The sequence below is a fragment of the Ooceraea biroi genome, chromosome 5 (genome assembly GCF_003672135.1).
Source record: "Ooceraea biroi isolate clonal line C1 chromosome 5, Obir_v5.4, whole genome shotgun sequence".
In the NCBI taxonomy this organism is placed as follows: Eukaryota; Metazoa; Arthropoda; class Insecta; order Hymenoptera; family Formicidae; genus Ooceraea; species Ooceraea biroi.
Window position 1 is genome coordinate 6,325,644 of NC_039510.1, and position 16,960 is coordinate 6,342,603.

General features: G+C 37.4%; 4 protein-coding genes and 1 long non-coding RNA gene across 16 annotated transcripts in view; 2 read left to right on the forward strand and 3 right to left on the reverse strand.

Annotated features, from left to right (window-relative positions):
* Positions 1–7,639, forward strand: part of LOC105287512 (uncharacterized protein CG43867) — a 57,938-nt gene extending 50,299 nt beyond the window's left edge. For 6 of the 9 annotated variants that reach the window (XM_026969994.1, XM_026969995.1, XM_026969999.1 and 3 more), the window contains exons 13-21: positions 150–368; positions 2,583–2,875; positions 3,283–3,616; positions 3,737–3,976; positions 4,112–4,248; positions 4,341–4,470; positions 4,608–4,817; positions 4,907–5,042; positions 5,150–7,639. In XM_026969994.1, coding sequence (XP_026825795.1) covers positions 150–368; positions 2,583–2,875; positions 3,283–3,616; positions 3,737–3,976; positions 4,112–4,248; positions 4,341–4,470; positions 4,608–4,817; positions 4,907–5,042; positions 5,150–5,214 — 1,764 coding nt within the window. In that variant the 3' untranslated portion in view covers positions 5,215–7,639. The remainder of the gene's footprint in view (positions 1–149; positions 369–2,582; positions 2,876–3,282; positions 3,617–3,736; positions 3,977–4,111; positions 4,249–4,340; positions 4,471–4,607; positions 4,818–4,906; positions 5,043–5,149) is intronic. The other 3 variants (XM_026969997.1, XM_026969996.1, XM_026969998.1) reach the window with 3 other exon arrangements.
* Positions 7,640–7,785: 146 nt separating this feature from the next.
* LOC105287513 (N-alpha-acetyltransferase 20) lies at positions 7,786–9,700 on the reverse strand. Of its 3 annotated transcripts, XM_011353096.3 has the most exons (7): positions 9,462–9,700; positions 9,288–9,375; positions 9,163–9,187; positions 8,821–8,911; positions 8,599–8,728; positions 8,158–8,294; positions 7,997–8,082 (listed from the first exon to the last, which is right to left on the reverse strand). In XM_011353096.3, exons 2-7 carry the CDS (start codon positions 9,338–9,340, stop codon positions 7,997–7,999), a joined length of 522 nt encoding a protein of 173 aa, XP_011351398.1. In that variant the 5' UTR covers positions 9,341–9,375; positions 9,462–9,700. The 3 variants fall into 3 exon arrangements, with proteins under 3 accessions (XP_011351396.1, XP_019889891.1, XP_011351398.1); XM_011353094.3 differs by having other exon boundaries at positions 7,786–8,082; positions 9,288–9,699; XM_020034332.2 differs by having other exon boundaries at positions 7,786–8,082; positions 9,163–9,207; positions 9,288–9,699.
* Positions 9,701–9,888: 188 nt separating this feature from the next.
* Positions 9,889–10,652, forward strand: LOC109611541. Its single transcript, XR_002193962.2, has 2 exons — positions 9,889–9,966; positions 10,270–10,652. It is a non-coding gene; the product is annotated as an uncharacterized LOC109611541 (long non-coding RNA).
* Positions 10,414–12,092, reverse strand: LOC105287514 (probable signal peptidase complex subunit 2). Its single transcript, XM_011353097.3, has 3 exons — positions 11,963–12,092; positions 11,180–11,484; positions 10,414–10,969 (listed from the first exon to the last, which is right to left on the reverse strand). The coding sequence occupies exons 1-3, from the start codon at positions 11,981–11,983 to the stop codon at positions 10,726–10,728; spliced, it is 570 nt and encodes a 189-aa protein (XP_011351399.1). The 5' UTR covers positions 11,984–12,092; the 3' UTR covers positions 10,414–10,725.
* Positions 12,093–12,465: 373 nt separating this feature from the next.
* LOC105287516 (integrator complex subunit 8) lies at positions 12,466–16,921 on the reverse strand. 2 transcript variants are annotated; one of them, XM_011353102.2, is made up of 12 exons: positions 16,687–16,920; positions 16,182–16,596; positions 15,882–16,119; positions 15,571–15,807; positions 15,241–15,486; positions 14,846–15,095; positions 14,336–14,746; positions 13,986–14,240; positions 13,586–13,838; positions 13,395–13,513; positions 12,963–13,312; positions 12,466–12,711 (listed from the first exon to the last, which is right to left on the reverse strand). In XM_011353102.2, exons 1-12 carry the CDS (start codon positions 16,802–16,804, stop codon positions 12,592–12,594), a joined length of 3,012 nt encoding a protein of 1,003 aa, XP_011351404.1. In that variant the 5' UTR covers positions 16,805–16,920; the 3' UTR covers positions 12,466–12,591. The 2 variants fall into 2 exon arrangements, with proteins under 2 accessions (XP_011351404.1, XP_019889894.1); XM_020034335.2 differs by having other exon boundaries at positions 12,468–12,711; positions 15,241–15,807; positions 16,687–16,921.
* Positions 16,922–16,960: the final 39 nt, after the last annotated feature.

Genomic DNA, 16,960 nt, shown 5'->3' on the forward strand with positions numbered 1-16,960 from the left:
TATTGTTTGCTTTTCTTTTTTTCTTTGCTCTTAATCTGTGTGTATATATATGTATCTCATTTTTAATACGGAAGGTGTAAAAGTCACGGCTGAAAGGAACAGGTCTATTGTATCAAAATACTAACATATTATCTATACTTTTCGCACAGTCTTGTCAGCTGTATACGTCGGTGGCAGTAGAGCAAGCAGGTATCGACTACCACGTGGTTCTAGCGCAAAACGCGCTGCAGCAATGCCTAGACCACCCTGAACTTCAGAGTGAATGCATATGCGCATTGGTAAAGCAGACAAGTCGTCACACGCAACACCGTTTGGGCGTACAGGTAAAAAAGGCCGCCAGACTTGTGTCACTGGGTACTGCGCGCGTTGTAAGTCCTGCTTATTGTTTAACAAAACAACACTCTTAATCCATCCTGTACCATTTTTTAAATGAAAGCGATAGCGATATCCATCATTCGATCATTCATTAAAATTCCGATGAATCTCACCTCTCTCTCTCTTTCATACGTCACTGAATCGTCTGCATCATATCTCTCATTTCGTAATGTTGTTTCTTTTCAACGCGGAAAATGGTACATTGGGTACGCTTAGTCAAGTATTACGAGCGACTCGTCCGCGTCGAGTGGATGGTTCGGTGGAATGACACCTGAGCGAAACCTGCGCTCGTTGATCATCACCTTAACGTGACGTAGATATGTTGCTTGACGCCGTGATGATACTTGACCAAGTTGCAACAACTATTCTTTAGTTTTAACAAATCATTCACACGTTTAATTCTTATTTGCCGCTTTAAGTGTGCTGTCTCTCTTTTAGGCTCTCTCACTTTCTTCATTCGCATGCAGGTTACCAGTTCTGTTATAGATATCACAAATAGCGATTAAGTTCCGTTTACTTTTGCCATATACTTTATAATTATCATACATCATCACCAATTAAATTAGCATAACGTTACCCTCCATGTGAGCCGAACATATTTCGACGAATATCACAATACTATATATCGATCGCCATCTCTTAATATTTTTGCACGTTACGTTATAAAGTACAATAACGGTAATGATAATCATCATTGAGATCCGTCAAAATACGTTCCACATCTCACACACACACTTGCAGAATGGTATGTTGGTGTACATGAGGACACACACAGAGAAACATTTTTGAATATCTTTTTTTTTAATCTAATTTTCCATGAGTTCTTTTTTCGCAATAGTTGCAAGAATTATTTCGATATTCTCTGTTTGAATGCTGCTTAGAGACTTAGATTCTTATCACAGGAATAAATTTTTCTAATAAATAGAATTTACGCTCTTCCCTTCTTATTCTTCCGGGCAACGCAAACATTTTAAAGACTCGTACAATGTTACGAAAGAGTGTTTGAAAAACGTATAAAATATTACAGACGTTTTTTTGAACATCCTTTATGTCTTTTGGATTTTTGTATCGCTTGGATTTCTCTTTCTTCCTTCCTCTTCCTTCCTTTCCTTTGTTATATCCTTTCTCTTTTCCCTATATCTATCTAAAATTCCTTTTTTCCTTTAAACTTTTCTCTGTCAAATTTATTAAAAGAAAAAGCATAATATGTGGACATATCGTCCTAAATTTTATATCAGTAGATGCACATTGGATGCAAGAGAAGAATCTCACTCGTCTCATGTAACGTCAACGAACGTAAACGCAAACGCTTTACAGCTAGTATAGTAGACTCACGCGGCCTAAGAGCCTAAGAGCTTTTCACATTCACACGTTTTAATTCATGCGGTTTTAAGGGTTTATAGTACGAGTACGCGTTTTATCCAATTAACACGTTGAGTTGTGCGGTGAAATTTACGATTTCTCGTGCTTATCTACTAACCGAAACATGAATAATTCGAAGTCCATTAATTGTTTGATAATCGAGATCATTTCAAAATGTTTCGTAATTGAATTAATAAAAGGTTTTTTATATAGTATACATTTTATAATTTATAATAAAAGGAGAAACAAGAGATGTTGTCATGTGAAAAATCGGAAAAAATTAAAAGAAACTAATTGAAATTTATTCTTTAAAATTATGAATTTTTAATTTTCATAATCGGGGAAAGATTTCTCAATATTTCTCTTTGTTTAGTTTATTTTCTATTTATGCTTATTTTAATCAGCGTAATTATATAAAAATAATTATTATAAGAAAAATTAAATGCTTAAGAAAGAAAGTAAATGATATATGAAATATAATGAGAATAGAAAAGAATAGAATAAAAGCTAAGCATCTTGGAAACAATCCTTGATTTTGAACAACATAAATTCGGTAGGACGGAATCAATTTCTAACAGTTTCTTTTAACTTATTAATTTTATATGAGATATACGTACAAGTGATGTGCACATATATGCATTCAAGTAACAAAGATTCACTTATAAAATAGATCAGTGAAATAAGACAGTGACAAAAACAAAGATATGATATTACTATTGTTCTCCGGTCGTAATGTGAGTAAAACGTTGTCGCGTTTACCTTTTGACGATGAAAAGTAGTAAGCTAGGATTGGCCAAGCATATATATATACAGGGACGTAGTAGTATGCCAGCATACCATTGCAGCAGCTCCTCCTCTGCGCCACGCAATCGCTCTTCACCTGCGATACGCAAAGTCCCGCGGCAAATGGCAGCGGTGAAAATGCGGACGCGCAATCAACGGCCTCGACTTCTCACAGTCCTCCGCTCACGCAGGGCCACTCGACCTCCACTATCTTGGACTGCAAAAGTAATCCCGCGCAGTTCGTGCTCATCCAGGGATGGCAGCTCCTGGCACTCGCTGTTTCCCTCTTCCTGCCCAAGAACAATCGGCTACTGTGGTACCTGAAACTGCATCTGCAAAGAAACGCCGACAGCAAGTGAGTGATCCAAAGTGTTGATCTGAGTGAGTCGATCGTTGCAGCGAAAGGAGAGATAAGTTAGACAAAGTCTTACGAAAATTCGCGATTTTATTCACACTGTCAATTCACATTTGATTTAAAATTGTAGACATAGAGATAGGCAAATATTAAGATAAGGAGATTGAAGTTATTATAGTTAATAGGAGAAGCTAGATTTTATGCTCCTATTATGTGATAATAACGTAACAAGAGGAATTACACAAAATATAAGTTATAAAACTTAGAAATTTATTATTAATAATAATGCAATATATGTAATGAAAAGTTTTCTTTACATTAATCGAGTCAAAAGTAATGTCTATTAATATTAATTTATCATACATCATATTGCATTGTTGTTACTTATATCCGCGTTGTTATTTCAGAACGGAATGCGGTAAATATGCGGCTTACTGTGAGAGAGCGTTGGAGAGAACTTTGCAAAACGGCGGGAGAGAGATGAAACCCTCGAGAATGGAAGTATTATCGATATTGATGAAGAATCCATATCATCATTCTCTGCCGCATGCCATACCGGTCCACCTTCTCAACGGCACGTATCAGGTCGTAAGTTTCGATGGAAGTACCACGATAGAGGAGTTCTTGAATACTCTGAATCAAGAGATCGGCTGCAGAGACGTTCATCAGTCTGGCTTCACACTGTTCAGCGACGACCCGATTGAAAAGGATCTCGAGCATTTTATCGATCTGCAAGCGAAGGTTCTATATAAGTTAATTGTGTTAATCACGACTACTTTTGCATTTAAAACAGAATCTCAAACCATAATCATAAAAACAGAATTGCATTGCAAGATTCAAACTTCACGGATTGCGTTTCAGTTATGCGACATTATTTCAAAGTGGGAGACCGCGTTACGACAGAAAGGTTCAGGGAAGTTTGAAAATACCAGGGTAATACAATTGACGTACAAATCGCGTTGCTACTGGCGGCAAGCTGCTAAAATGGAAACGGACAAGGAGAGGCTCCTGCTGTGTTATCAGGTGAACCAACAAGTCGTGCAAGGAAAGTTCCCGCTGAATCGTGAACTCGCCTTCGAACTGGCATCATTGATGGCGCAGGTATGATTTATATGATAAGTATAAAATATGCGTCACGCTTATTTTATATATTTTAAATATTTACAAATATATTTATTATGTTAACTATATATATATATATATATATATCAATTTTTTAACTAATTAATTTCACAGATCGACTTTGGAGAGTACAACAACGATAAAGCACGTGGCAGTGGCCCCGGAAGCAATCCACATCATCTCGTACTTCAAGCTTTGGATAAATTCTATCCGCTACGCTATCGGACCAACATTACCGCCGATCAATTGAGGTAAATGATCGAGAAGCGCAGTTTATTGAGAATATTTATTCAAACATTGCGTGTTCTCGTATATTTGTAACATATCAATTTTTCTTCACTAGAGAATTACAGGAAAAGCTGCAGGAGAAGTGGATCGCTCTGAAAGGTCGTAGCATGTTGGATTGCGTTCGCATATATCTTACGTGCACCAGGAAGTGGCCTTTCTTTGGAGCTACCTTGTATCAAGCGAGAGTATGTAATAGAAATGTTACAGATATTGCATTAGAAGGAACTTGCACACAAAATAATTGTACAATATTAATATTGTACAATTATAGATATTTCTTCATTACATATAATTTGATTTCACTTTAAAAAATTAATTTTAGCTAAAACAACCCGATCCCGTGACCATTTGGATAGCGGTTTCCGAGGACAGTGTAACGTTGCTGGAATTACAAACAATGGCGATCATGTGCCGTTACAATTACGCGAACATAGTGACATTCGGCGGCTGCCTAGACGATTTTATGCTCGTTGCCTGTCCAGACGAGGGTGCTGCTGAACAGAAGCTACTATTCGCACTTTCTAAACCTAAAGTAAGTATAAGCGACGTCGAAGAGCTATTAATTTCCGAGACTTTTATCTCATTATTCGTTATATATCTTTATCGTAACTTCACTTTCAGATTTTGGAAATAACGTTGCTGATCGCTGACTATATGAACGCGCTGGGCCACGCGTTACCGGGCACTCCGCAAATGAATACTCTCACGCGTAACGGATCGCACCGGTCCATCAAATCCACCTTGAGACCTGCGACTGGTCGGTGAAAAAAAAAGTTCTGCTAACGCTAAACGTGTTACGTGTAAAATTAAACGACGCAGGAATCGCGGCCGACAAACTTAGTTGCAAAGTTTGCCTTTTTGCAGGTTCAAGCTGTCTTCCAACTCAACCTGATATACTGAAGTCGACGCCGGATCACCAAAGACCTTAGTAGAAAGGCTGGCCGCGTTAGTTTTCTGGAGAAAGATATCGGCATACGCGCTTTCTCAGATCACGCGCGCAAAGTTCTGATTACGATGCGTATATTTTTTTTCCCGTCGTTCGTATTGTATAAAAGCAGCGTATAAAAGTGCAGTATTAGTATCGTACGCTACGACCGGCGCGGCGCGTCCTTTCTCATTCATTTTGTAAAGCGCGCGGGAGGGTCGTAGTCGCGAATCACACTTACGTTTTTAACGTCGTGTATGCATGTAAATTAGTATCGACGCTTGTAAGACCATAATCTATGTAAATACTTAAGGAAGCGCGCAAGCTTCTTTCTCAATCACGAAGGATTGCGTGTGCAGGTGGCTTAAGAAAAAAAAGTGACTGAAATCGCAAAACCGAAGCGAATCGATCTGTAACACTGCCTAATTAGTACGTGCGATTACACATCGAATAGTTTCATCCCGCGGCTAAGTGTAACGCGCTGACACACTTTTGCTACCGTATTTATACCGATTTCAACGGAAGAAAAACAAAGCGCGGTACGAGGTATCGCGTAACAGTGACATAGTATTGTATATACTTTAATCGGAGTTACTAAATGTTTAGGAATATGTGACGCAGCGATACGTTTCTTTCTAATTTTATCGAATAACATTGTTACGACCTACGCGTATCGACTGCAAACAAAGTGTGTAGCAATCATGGAAAGCATACATGAGTGTCATAATCGCTATAATCATGTAATCAATAACGCAACTGTTTTCAAACTCCATTCGAAAATTTTAGTTGCGCTGCTGCTTTTGTCGAAATTTATTATGTTCATCATTTGAAACGAATCTAGTTTATTACAGATTCTAATTTAATTGAAGTTAGCATTGAATTTGAGAGTTTAAAAAGTTTAGATATATATATATCAGTTGGAACTGAGAATTTAAATTTCATCGAAATGATATATTTGTAGTAAAATGATGAATTCAATTATATATCAGCTTGAATTATGAATTTCTTTCTAATGAGAATCTCCAGTTCTCCAAGAATTTTTATAAATCTATTCGAAATTACATATACGTGTGGTTTAACAATTTAAAACGTTACACGAGACTTTCGATTTTGATACGATCGAGGAAGAAATGATAATTTAATAAATAAGGTAGCAAATAGAGAGAGAATTTTGTTTTAACCATTATACATTAAGGGATGATAAATGAATCTAGTAAACGGAACTACTTTACATTCCGTTTATACTCACAGAGAGAGACTGACTACTTTCTTCTCTTCTTATCCTCGTACATCTGTTTCTTTGCTTCTTATGAGGCTACTTTCGCAGGATCGATCAGCAAATAAAATAAAAGGAACTGCATACCGTTGCATCAACTTCGACAACAGCTAGTCTCATATCCGATATCTTTATTTATTTAAGCCGTAAATGACTGCGTTTACTTTTCTCGTACAAGGACACGACCAAATAGATGTAATATCGGAGGAACGTAATTTATTATTTAATAATTAGCGACCGCGCTTCCTGCGCGTAATACGTGTGCAACACTGTGTGTGTATTAAAACGTACGTGATAACGGTGTTATAGCGTTATCTATATATAAATATAGGAGAGGAAAAAAAAAGGAAAGAAGTTTTGTACTCACGTTCGACGTGTCCTACGTAACTAGCAAACGTCTTCCTTCTAGCGATTACGAATTACAAGCGGGGCTGCAAAGTAGGGCTTTCGTGCAATACGTACAAGACTTCTGCGTTTTGTAATTCCCGAGACTACACCCCTAGGTTGTACGCCCGTCCGGACCGAGTGGAAACGGGCTTCTTCGGGGTTCGGAGGACGTCTGCGAGGCACTCGATTCAAGGACGTCTCGGGGACGGGGATTTTTCAGACGTCTCTACGACTTTTACGTTGCACTCACACCGTTGTCTGGGAATGTCGACACACTAAAAACTCGCGCATATCCCGACTTCATTCGAACGGCAGATCGTGAACGTTTGTACGGATAACTCGAACCTCAGACTACTGAGAGCAGTACAAAGATATGCAAGAAAACGACATTTTGTCCTTAATTTTTTATATGATATACGCAATATCCGAGTGCTATTGCATGGGCGATTAGCGCCCGTGTGTCATGATATGTGTAGTTGGAGGAATCGTAACACGCGTAAAACATTTATTCATTCGTTCGTGTAAATACCGTGTAATGAGAGAGCGGAAGATTTGCGTTTCTAAAGGATCAGTAGAATCAAAATAGGCAGCTAGCAATTCTCATAGAATCGAGCTCTATCTGGATCTTCATTCTATCGAGCCTATATCATCTTTACATTTGTATTTATTATTTATTCGTATGGGAAAAGTACGAGCGAGACGACGAGTGGATAAAAATTGTGTACTATTGTACAGGAAGAACAAATAAACTGCACATTAATACGAACGTGTGAACTGTTAATCGATTGTTGAACCATTTTTTGGTCTCACTTTAACGGGACCGAATGTACTCGAATAAAGCGAAAGAGGACATGATAATTCTGGAATGCTTTGTACCCGACAAGCTTATATAAAAAAGAGAAAAGAGAGCATGAGTTTCAGCGATGTGTATTTCTCAGTTAACTTGCAGTTAGTAGCGGATTTATAATTTGTAGATACATTAATTTGTAGACAAATATATCACGAATTTTCTTTATAGATGAAGAATATATTCAGCACTTGTTAATCGAAAAAAAAAAAGATAATTATTTCACATACTGCAATACTCTTTCACCATCATACGTGCATGAAAACGATCAGGGCTTCAGTCTACCTCATCCGGTCTCACAGGATGCGTCAGTGGTATCATAGATTTTTTTTTCACGTCTCGCGATAGAGCCTTTCTCATGTCTAGAAACGAACGATATATATTAATCTCATGTGCTGAAGAATTTTATTCTTAGATTCCTCATCAAGGTAACTTACCATACGCATCCTCGTCTGGATCCCCATTGTAATATTCCAATACTGTCCTGTACACAATGTATCCTAATTGCTCGTACATTGTAATAGCCACTTTATTGCTTACTCGGACAAAAAGATCCACGAAATATGCCTGTTTCCTGATTAAAATAAAAATATGCAGATAGCAGACAAATATCAGGAAAGAAATAATATTTTTATAGTCTGGACAATCAAATCTGTCAAAACGGATTTTGTCAAACGTTTCTGGCAAATTCTGTTGAAAGAATGCTGGTAAAAATCGCATGACAATTCCCTAACCATTTAAGTGCAAAGATATGGCAGTTCATGATGGACATAAATAGTGCTCAATATTTTGAACAAATTGATTGCCAAATTGCTGGCATGCTACTATTTTACTTATTGAGTACTTTTGTATGATAGCTAATAGATATTATGACTCACTTTTCTGACACTTCCTCCAGGAATTTCATCAACATTGCAGCGAGTCCAAGTCTTCTGTAATCTGGGGAAACTGTAAGGGCTGTTACGTGACCATGCCAATTATCACCATGACCCTCTGCTTTTCCCATAACTTTGAAAACATTTGCACAAGGAATAAGATCAACATTATTGAGAAATCACGCATTACAATAATATATATTATGAGAATTACAATGTTCTTACTGTAACCCATTATTTCACCACTTGGAGATTCTGCTACTTGGATATATTCTGGCCAATGTGCAAGGTAATGCATATAAAACGATAGTCCATACTTAATAAAATTGTAAGGAAAGACAGATACATATTCAGAGGCTTTCACTATGACTTTACAGTAATAATCTTTTTAAAATTTTATATCCATTGTATAAAAACACAGTATTTTAAATATGTATCAAATTTTCAGTAAAAAATGTTTAATGAAAGAAGTTGATGACAAAATGTCATTGTAAATGTCATAACTACCCTAAATCCCTAAATTTCTTGTTGATTATCTAATTGTGATTATGATTAGCTAAAGGATACTGTTTCTGTGAGCGGGTCTAAATTCCTAAAAACAAAAAAAGGAAACTATTACAATAGTTGTCAGTGGTGGATTACTCTTATTGTTCAACTGGACTTTTTGGTTAGGGCAAAAGTTTGTAACTTACACATTATTGAATCTGAGTAAATCGGTGCATGTAAAGGCCCTGAGCGTCGTCATTTTCGAAAGTTGTAAAAGTGCGAGATTTACACTATCTATTAAAGTTATTACAAGTTATGTTATTACAAGATGTCCAAGAATTACTTTATCCGAATATCGAGACAAAATTAGAAATATTAACCAATATCAAACACAATAGCGAGAACACGAACAATATTAACTGATACTGCTTAGGTTATCCAGGCTGATGGAAGGGGGATACGCACACAAGTCACAAGCGAGCAACCGACCGGCACTTCGGCCGCCGACTTTCTTGTGTGCGCAAGAAAGTTAACACATTCGCGACGTAATTCTACGTCATTTCAAAATCTAGCTGCTTGCAGTTGACATAGTTTTACGATATATTTTTTCATATTTAGTAATGACTTATGTGCATTTTATAATTATAGCACTTTATTATTTGTTATTACATCTTTTTGTTATTATTTGTTAATTTAGTATTAAATTTTAAGTTTAAAGTTATTAAATATTATGTAATGTAAAATTAATTTGTGAAATTGTTATTTAAGTTATATTCGTAGCGGTCGATTGACTTGACGCCACATGCAACTCGCGGCGCCGCCGCTAGGTGGCTACCGTTTCTCGCATACAAAATCCTGGTGAAAACGGTATATAAAGAGGATGAGGTGGGTTTTCAATTAATTGCAAGTAACTACAAGTCAGTTTCTTAAGTCCAGTTCCATAACTTACTTTAATTGGGATTTATTAATTCGTTAGTGGAGAAATTCACATTTCACAATGCAATTCACGTGTAGAATCTCTAGAAAACGAACTCTCTTGGATGAACGTCATACATCGGACGCCGTATGAATTCTTCATTAAACGAGTTAAACTCCAAAGTGAGTCGTGGAGTTGGACCTAAGAAATTATTCCTTGACAAAAATAATTAACCACTTATCGCCCAAGGCACCGACGAGATGTTCTTACAGACCGGCAGCCTGGGGATTCGATATCAAATAAAACATTCAAAACGGTCGATGATATTAGCGCTCTTCAATTATCTCCGGATCCCTTTTACGGTCACGAAACTTTACTCAGGGCTGCTGGGCGGTCTTTAAGAATCGGAGCGTCTCATTTGCACACAGTTTATTAGTACAATTCGTTTCGGGTACAGCAAGAATAAATGATAAAAATATATCAAACTTATTTATCTAAAAAAAGAAGATTTATATGTTTATTTTATTAATTATATGCTCATGTTGAATATAATAGTTACATTATATATAAATCATTGGAAATACTTGGCTTCTCATTTCTATGTGTTATTTACATTGTTACATGAGATTGAAAATGTAGACTGGAGGATACGGTTGAGAAACTGCGACATGCTAACTTGATTCATATAAAAAAGAAACTCTTCAAAAGCCATATCCAGCAATATCGTGCTATTTTTCCTTGCGTTGCGATGTCAGGCTGTCGTGCATGCTCGTCACGACAGTTTCGATCAGTTCTGGTATCACTACACCATTAACGTCGATGAAGTTCGCAACGGATTTGGTTACAGTTGTCTCATTAATGTTACCCGATGATGCGCTCCTAACTGACAATACCAAATTGTACTTATCGTCATATTTTTTCAGGTAGGAGCTTGCCTCCCAGATCAAATCGGGATTGAAACCAGCCGGATCTCTGAAAGTGGAAAATTATTTTACACAGTTTCGTAGAATTTTACAAATCCATGTTTTCGCTATTAATACATTAGAAAAAATATTAGATGAACAAAATTCAAAAAAATTTGCTAATGTAAATGTTAAATATTAGAAATAAAAAATACTGAGGTCGTAGAGAGAAAGATATGATTTTGTAAACAAACACAGATATCAAAGTCTGCACATTTACCTTTGGACTGCAACCACAAATATGCCTTTTTCCTTATACGTGGTATACAGTGTCAAAAGTGCCATTAAAAAGAAATAAAAAGAAACACAGGCTACTAGCACAGGCTTAGAGGCAGGGAATGGATATAAATAATCGCAGAGTAATGCTACAATGGCAATTATAACAGCGACTCCGCAGAGTGCTAGTCGTCCATCAAGTAGCGCGAAATTTTCTATGTAATTGTATTTCTTCGTAAGTACATCCTTGACTGCATCATCCAAGGCATTCTTCACGGCTGAGCCGTCCCATTTATTGATTTTTATAACCTATATTAACAGAAATAGACACCACTTTGTTCACACAAGAAAAATATGTCTAGTCGCAAAAAGCAGGAATTATAACATAAGATTGTACGTAACAAACAAGTTGCACAATAATCTCAAATAAATTACACGATCATTTTTAAATGTTCATTCGAGCGCGGATTGTCAAAATAAAAGAAGAGCAAATTTTCCCAGCTTGGCTTTAAACAATCGCCAATGATTACGAATATGCACTTAGAGCACGATAAAAAAATAAAATATGTAAAAAGATAATCACGAAGTAGATTTAATACTTCCATTATTAAAATATAATCCCCCTTTTGTTCGGAGTAACATACGCGACGATATGTTTGACGCTCGGCCGTCGAATTAACCGCTCGAACGAGTATCGCGTGATTCCGTAAATGATTATTTTTGTACACGTGCGATTGATAACGTGGCTGATAAAATAACATTTCAGTTATCAATAATAAGAACTTACGGTATTTTCTCCTGCACCCATCGCGATCCTAACCTTTTAACAAAACACACGTATACACTTCCAAACCGGAGTACACGTCAAAAGATTAAACATGGTGCCAACACAATTTCCACATTGTTCCCAGAAATTTAACTATATTATTATTATTATTATATATCAATTCCCCTCCCTTCTTCTTCCGAGATCTCGGTCCGAGAAATATGTAGCCAATCAACTTGCAGCTTTTCCGTAAAAGTGCAAGTTGATTGGCCACACGTTTCTCGGATCGAGATCTCGGATCGATTTCCAGCATCGTAGACACAAGGCTTTACTCAAAATTTATTAAAATAGCATTATATTGATAAATCTGAATTTTTATTTTTACACATTATCTTATAATAATATGCAAGTATATATTTAAATATATATAATTTAACAACCTTGTGTGCGATTAACTTTTTTTCGCGGCAATGAATGGTCTTGAATGAGCGAAGAAAAGGACATGATTGTCAGACTTTTGGAGATCGTTTAAAATTAAATATCTATTGAATGTGCAGCAGTAATAATAACTTCTGTGATACTCTTTTATCTAACACCATATATATATATATATATATACATACACACGTATACAAAATTCGGGTATTTCTTCAATATACATATTGCTTTGCTAACGCCCTCAAAAATTTCGCTTTCCGGATGTTGGCCGCTTCCCTCTGGATCTCTTCGTTGTTATTAGAATTTAATTCCAATAAGCCAATTACTTTAATCTGCAAAGCAAAATGTGTCAATCGTATTAATACATAAGCATCATAAAAGCATACGTTTATATTAAAAATTTAAACAAAGAGTAAGAGAAGTAAAAAAATCGGCTCTAGTCATATGATATAAATTCATTATTCAATGCTAATCGTTAAATAATTGCTACTCGTAATTATCACATTGTTATTACTGTGTACATTATGCGATATTAAATTTTTATTTATTTATTTATTTATTTATTATGTCTCCGGTTACTTACTGCGAGTTGCTTTCTATGATGCTCCCCACGCTTTGTGTGCAGATGTATAAGATACTCGAGTATCGTAGTGTCCCAAATACAGTGATAATACGCGTCCATGGCGTCGGCAGTAGCGCAGCTCTTCTGATCGCTAGCTGCCATCTTGAACGCCAGGGAATAATCCACTTCCTCCAAAAATTGGCACAGTACAGCCGCTTGAGTGTAGCATTGCAAGTGCGCGCAACACTTGATCATTCTTCTGTAAACGAGATCGTCTATCTGCGCGCGTGGCGTGGGTTGGCTGAACAAATCGCTGGCCACCATGATAGCCTCCAAGTAATACTTCATTGCGCTCTCGTAATACCCTAAAACTGGGGAAAAAACAGAGCAGATTATATATGGATTTAAACGTTCGATGTATCGTCTACTCGATTTGTCGCAGCAAGAGCTTACCGAAATTGAGATCACCCATCAGCCTCAGCCAAGCTACGTTGCAGGGATAATACTTTAGAGCCTGGGTTAACAACTGGAATAGCAGCTCTCCAACGTATCTGATGTTGTACGAATTTGCGCTGCAAATATTAATTTGTAAGTATTACCAACAGATAAAAAAAAACGCAACAATAGTGTACAAATATACGCACTTTGGTACTCCGGCAGGCCAAAGGGACAAATACTGCGCGTGCAACTCCAGGCTAGACTCATCGCGCAAAATGTTTCGCAAACGAGCTAACAACGATATGACCACAGTGAGCACCATGGGTTCCCGCAACCGAGTAAGCGTAATGGCGATATTAGCAGCGATATCTCTAGATGCAGTACCCGAGCTTCCGCTGTTGCTACTGCTGCTGCTCCGTTTCTGCGGCTGATCCCTGCTAGGACCGAATGCTGCCAAAACTAAAAACAGAAATGCGTTGATGTGTAAAACATTTTCGATTTTCTATCTTTTAATTTTTTTTTAAGGGCGAAGAAAGGAGAAGAAAGGAAGATGAATGAGTACAGCACATATGATTCTTAATTAATTAAATTAATAAAACTACATACCCATATCCCATGCTTCACGTGGAAACTTGCGGGTTCCCTTGAACTTAACGATGTCTTGGCAAACGTTGCTAATAGCAGCTGCAAATTCGGTGTAACTCCAACGCTTCTCCATACTGGTAAGATACTCCCATTCGGCCATATTTAAAAGAAAGACTGTACAGTATTCTACTATTTCCTGTCGCGGGATCAGCTGATCGGACGCTTGTAACGCACCAAGGCACTGTTTGCTCCGTCCAATCATACTTTGCAGATCACCTGAAATGATGTCGCGCTCGTTATATGAAACCATCGTCATAAAATCGTTATTCTTCCTTTTTTCTAATATTACTTAATCAAAAACGTGTACATACAGACATTAGTCGCTGGCCACGTGTGGATGCACTTCCATATCTCGACGAGTAGGCACTCCCAGCTCACCAACTTGCACAACTTGAAGATCAGCGGACCGCCGCTTTTCACGTGTTCCTGTAACTCACTGTCCAACACCTTGAGCAGCTTCACGGCGCCGCAGAAATTTTTCACGGACACCGATTCTCGGCTTTTCGCCAGTAGGATGTAAGAATAATCCTGGAGGAAACCTCTGGGAAGCGACAGTACAACGCTTTGCAACGGAATAGGCAGTTCCCAGCAGCTATTTATCTGCCACAACGGTTTCGTACGGTGTTTTCCTTCCAGGTGTATCAACGTTTCTCGGATTACGTGACAATCGTGAGATCCTATCAACTTCTGCTTCAATTCAAACACTTCGATCCTCTCGCTTTCTGTAAAATACAATGAAAATAAAGTTTTAGTTAGACAACAGTCCTGATAGCTCTTAGCATCTCTTAATTTTTTATCACGATAGTTTGTTTTACACTCACGTATATATGGCACATACGGTATACCCCAGTCATTATGCAATAACAAATCTGGCAAATCCATCTCATCGGGAGCAGCCGCGTCTCGAAGAATGGTCAGTTCCGTTTCATTAAATAATGACGAAAAGGAAGGACTGTTGAGTACTCTCGAAGCGAAACCTTCTATGTTAGCGGTATTTGCGAGATAAAGAAGATAATGACCGATGCGTTCCTTTTCAGTAGTCGTCACTTTTTCCAAAACATTATCCAAAGCCTGAATAAATCGAATTTATTAGCATAAAAATAAAAATTGCTTCAATAATTAATATAGTTTAATATTTTTTTCGTTAATAAGATATTTCATCGAGAATAGTTTAATTGATGAATTGGAGAAATACAATGGATAAAATGTACATTACCCAGAAGAAAGTATCCAGACCCTTCGTTCCAGCTGCTCTGATTTCAGTTATGTAATCACCCAAGATTATGCTGTCGTCAAGAATTTTCCTAACTAGGTTCAAGCATTGTATCTGCAGCAACAGATCTCGGGCAACTACGAACTTTCGGTTGACCAACCCCCCTTGCACGTCCAGCTCCAAATTGTCTCTATAAACCTGTGGTATTTCCCTGAAAACATTATCTGCTTGCAAAATCTGCAATATGTTCTGCAGATTTTGCATATAACGTGAATATAGATTATTCAAAAAATATATAATACTGATTTTATCGCTGCACAGAAATATACTTACAGTATACTGGTCCTTGATGGAGGCCTGCAAACGCTGCGTAAGGCTGGGTGTAACTTCCTCCAGCGGCACCTCGCACGCTAAACAGCAACCGTTCAAAAATTCCTTTTGCACTCTGCAATACACTAATTTTTCCGTCGAATCGAAATTACTGTACAACTCCTTGGCTTGTTTGACATGACACTTTGCCTCCTGATATTCTTCTCTCAATAAATGAAACATCCCGAGATCATAGTGTATCTAAGAAACACACCTAGTTATCAATTCACTATCGATCCTACAGGAATAATATTATCTATCTTGTTGTCTCGTACCTGACATTTTAATTCATCTATATTGACGAGATACATGTTTTCCCAGTTCTGCTTAATTTCTATGCTATCCTCGGTCAACATTTGAAAGGTCTCGAAAGAGAGAATCTTTGGTTTTATGTTGGTCATCTGTAGGATACTGTTCAAAGCGCTGATGCTACTTGGTACATGTGCTTCCAATTTCCTGATAATATCATCCACTATACCCGGAGGTACATACGTCGACTCCTGCGTACCTGGTCTAGTTTAAAAAAATTGTAATAAATACCATATAATATCTTACATCGACAAAGCAAAACTTACATATGGAATTGTTGTTTTGGTTGCTTAGTACAGAGAGCTCTGTAAGTAATGGCTCTCAAATGCCATCTGTAATACAGTATCAATGTGAACAGAAGCTGATCAGATGCCGTTTCTATAAGGAACTCTGGTAACATAGGTATCTCCACCAAGATGTCAGCAGTGATATAGAATAGATCCTGAAGTAATGTCACTTGTATCGGCAATGGCAATTTCTTTTCCAATATGTCCAAATCCCAGTTGAGACATGCTGCCACTTTCAAAGAGAGTATCTTCAGCGCTAAGTTCCTGTGAGACCATTTGGTCGTACCGTTAGATTTTGTATCACTCGGTTCCGCGTCAATGGCTTTTGGCTCGGTCTCCTTTTGATCCGAGTTAATTGTCACAAATTTAATTATCAGATCTGTAGGCGAGGGATCTAAAAGTCAAAATATCAAAGAGTTTAATCCATGTAAAGATTTTATTCACTAATTATCAATCGATATAATATTTTTTAGGTTATGTTTACCTGGAAACGGTTTTGACAAGTGCTTCTGCAGTAAAGACGGATCCAACAAAAATTCGAACCACAGAATTGTATCTGGCGAAATCGGTACCGTGCCCGGTCTGAGCAAATCCACATCCATTACGTTATATCGTCATTAAAACATACACAATAAACAAGCGCGTTTACGTTGAGACATACACATAACCACAGACACTCAACAATCGCAGAGAAAGAAAGCGACCATACGACATGCCGACAATCTAGTAATTTTCATAAATCCGCTGCGTGTCTCTAC

Bases quoted from the DNA above. Each gene is read 5' to 3' on its own strand.
- LOC105287513 (XM_011353094.3), bottom strand. From the start codon at position 9,340: ATGACGACGCTCAGGGCCTTTACATGCACCGATTTACTCAGATTCAAT. The intron at 8,729-8,820 runs GTAAGAACATTG...ATGTTTTCAAAG, and splicing joins TGGTGAAATAATGGGTTACA to TTATGGGAAAAGCAGAGGGT. The intron at 8,295-8,598 runs GTGAGTCATAAT...TATTTTAATCAG, and splicing joins CTGGAGGAAGTGTCAGAAAA to GAAACAGGCATATTTCGTGG.
- LOC105287516 (XM_020034335.2), bottom strand. From the start codon at position 16,804: ATGGATGTGGATTTGCTCAGACCGGGCACGGTACCGATTTCGCCAGAT. The intron at 13,839-13,985 runs GTATGTAGTTTT...TTCTGTTTTTAG, and splicing joins ACGTGAAGCATGGGATATGG to TTTTGGCAGCATTCGGTCCT. The intron at 13,313-13,394 runs GTAAGCTCTTGC...TTTTTTCCCCAG, and splicing joins GATGGGTGATCTCAATTTCG to TTTTAGGGTATTACGAGAGC.
- LOC105287514 (XM_011353097.3), bottom strand. From the start codon at position 11,983: ATGGGTGCAGGAGAAAATACC. The intron at 11,485-11,962 runs GTAAGTTCTTAT...CTGTTAATATAG, and splicing joins TGGGTGCAGGAGAAAATACC to GTTATAAAAATCAATAAATG. The intron at 10,970-11,179 runs GTAAATGTGCAG...TTCCACTTTCAG, and splicing joins TTTGTGGTTGCAGTCCAAAG to AGATCCGGCTGGTTTCAATC.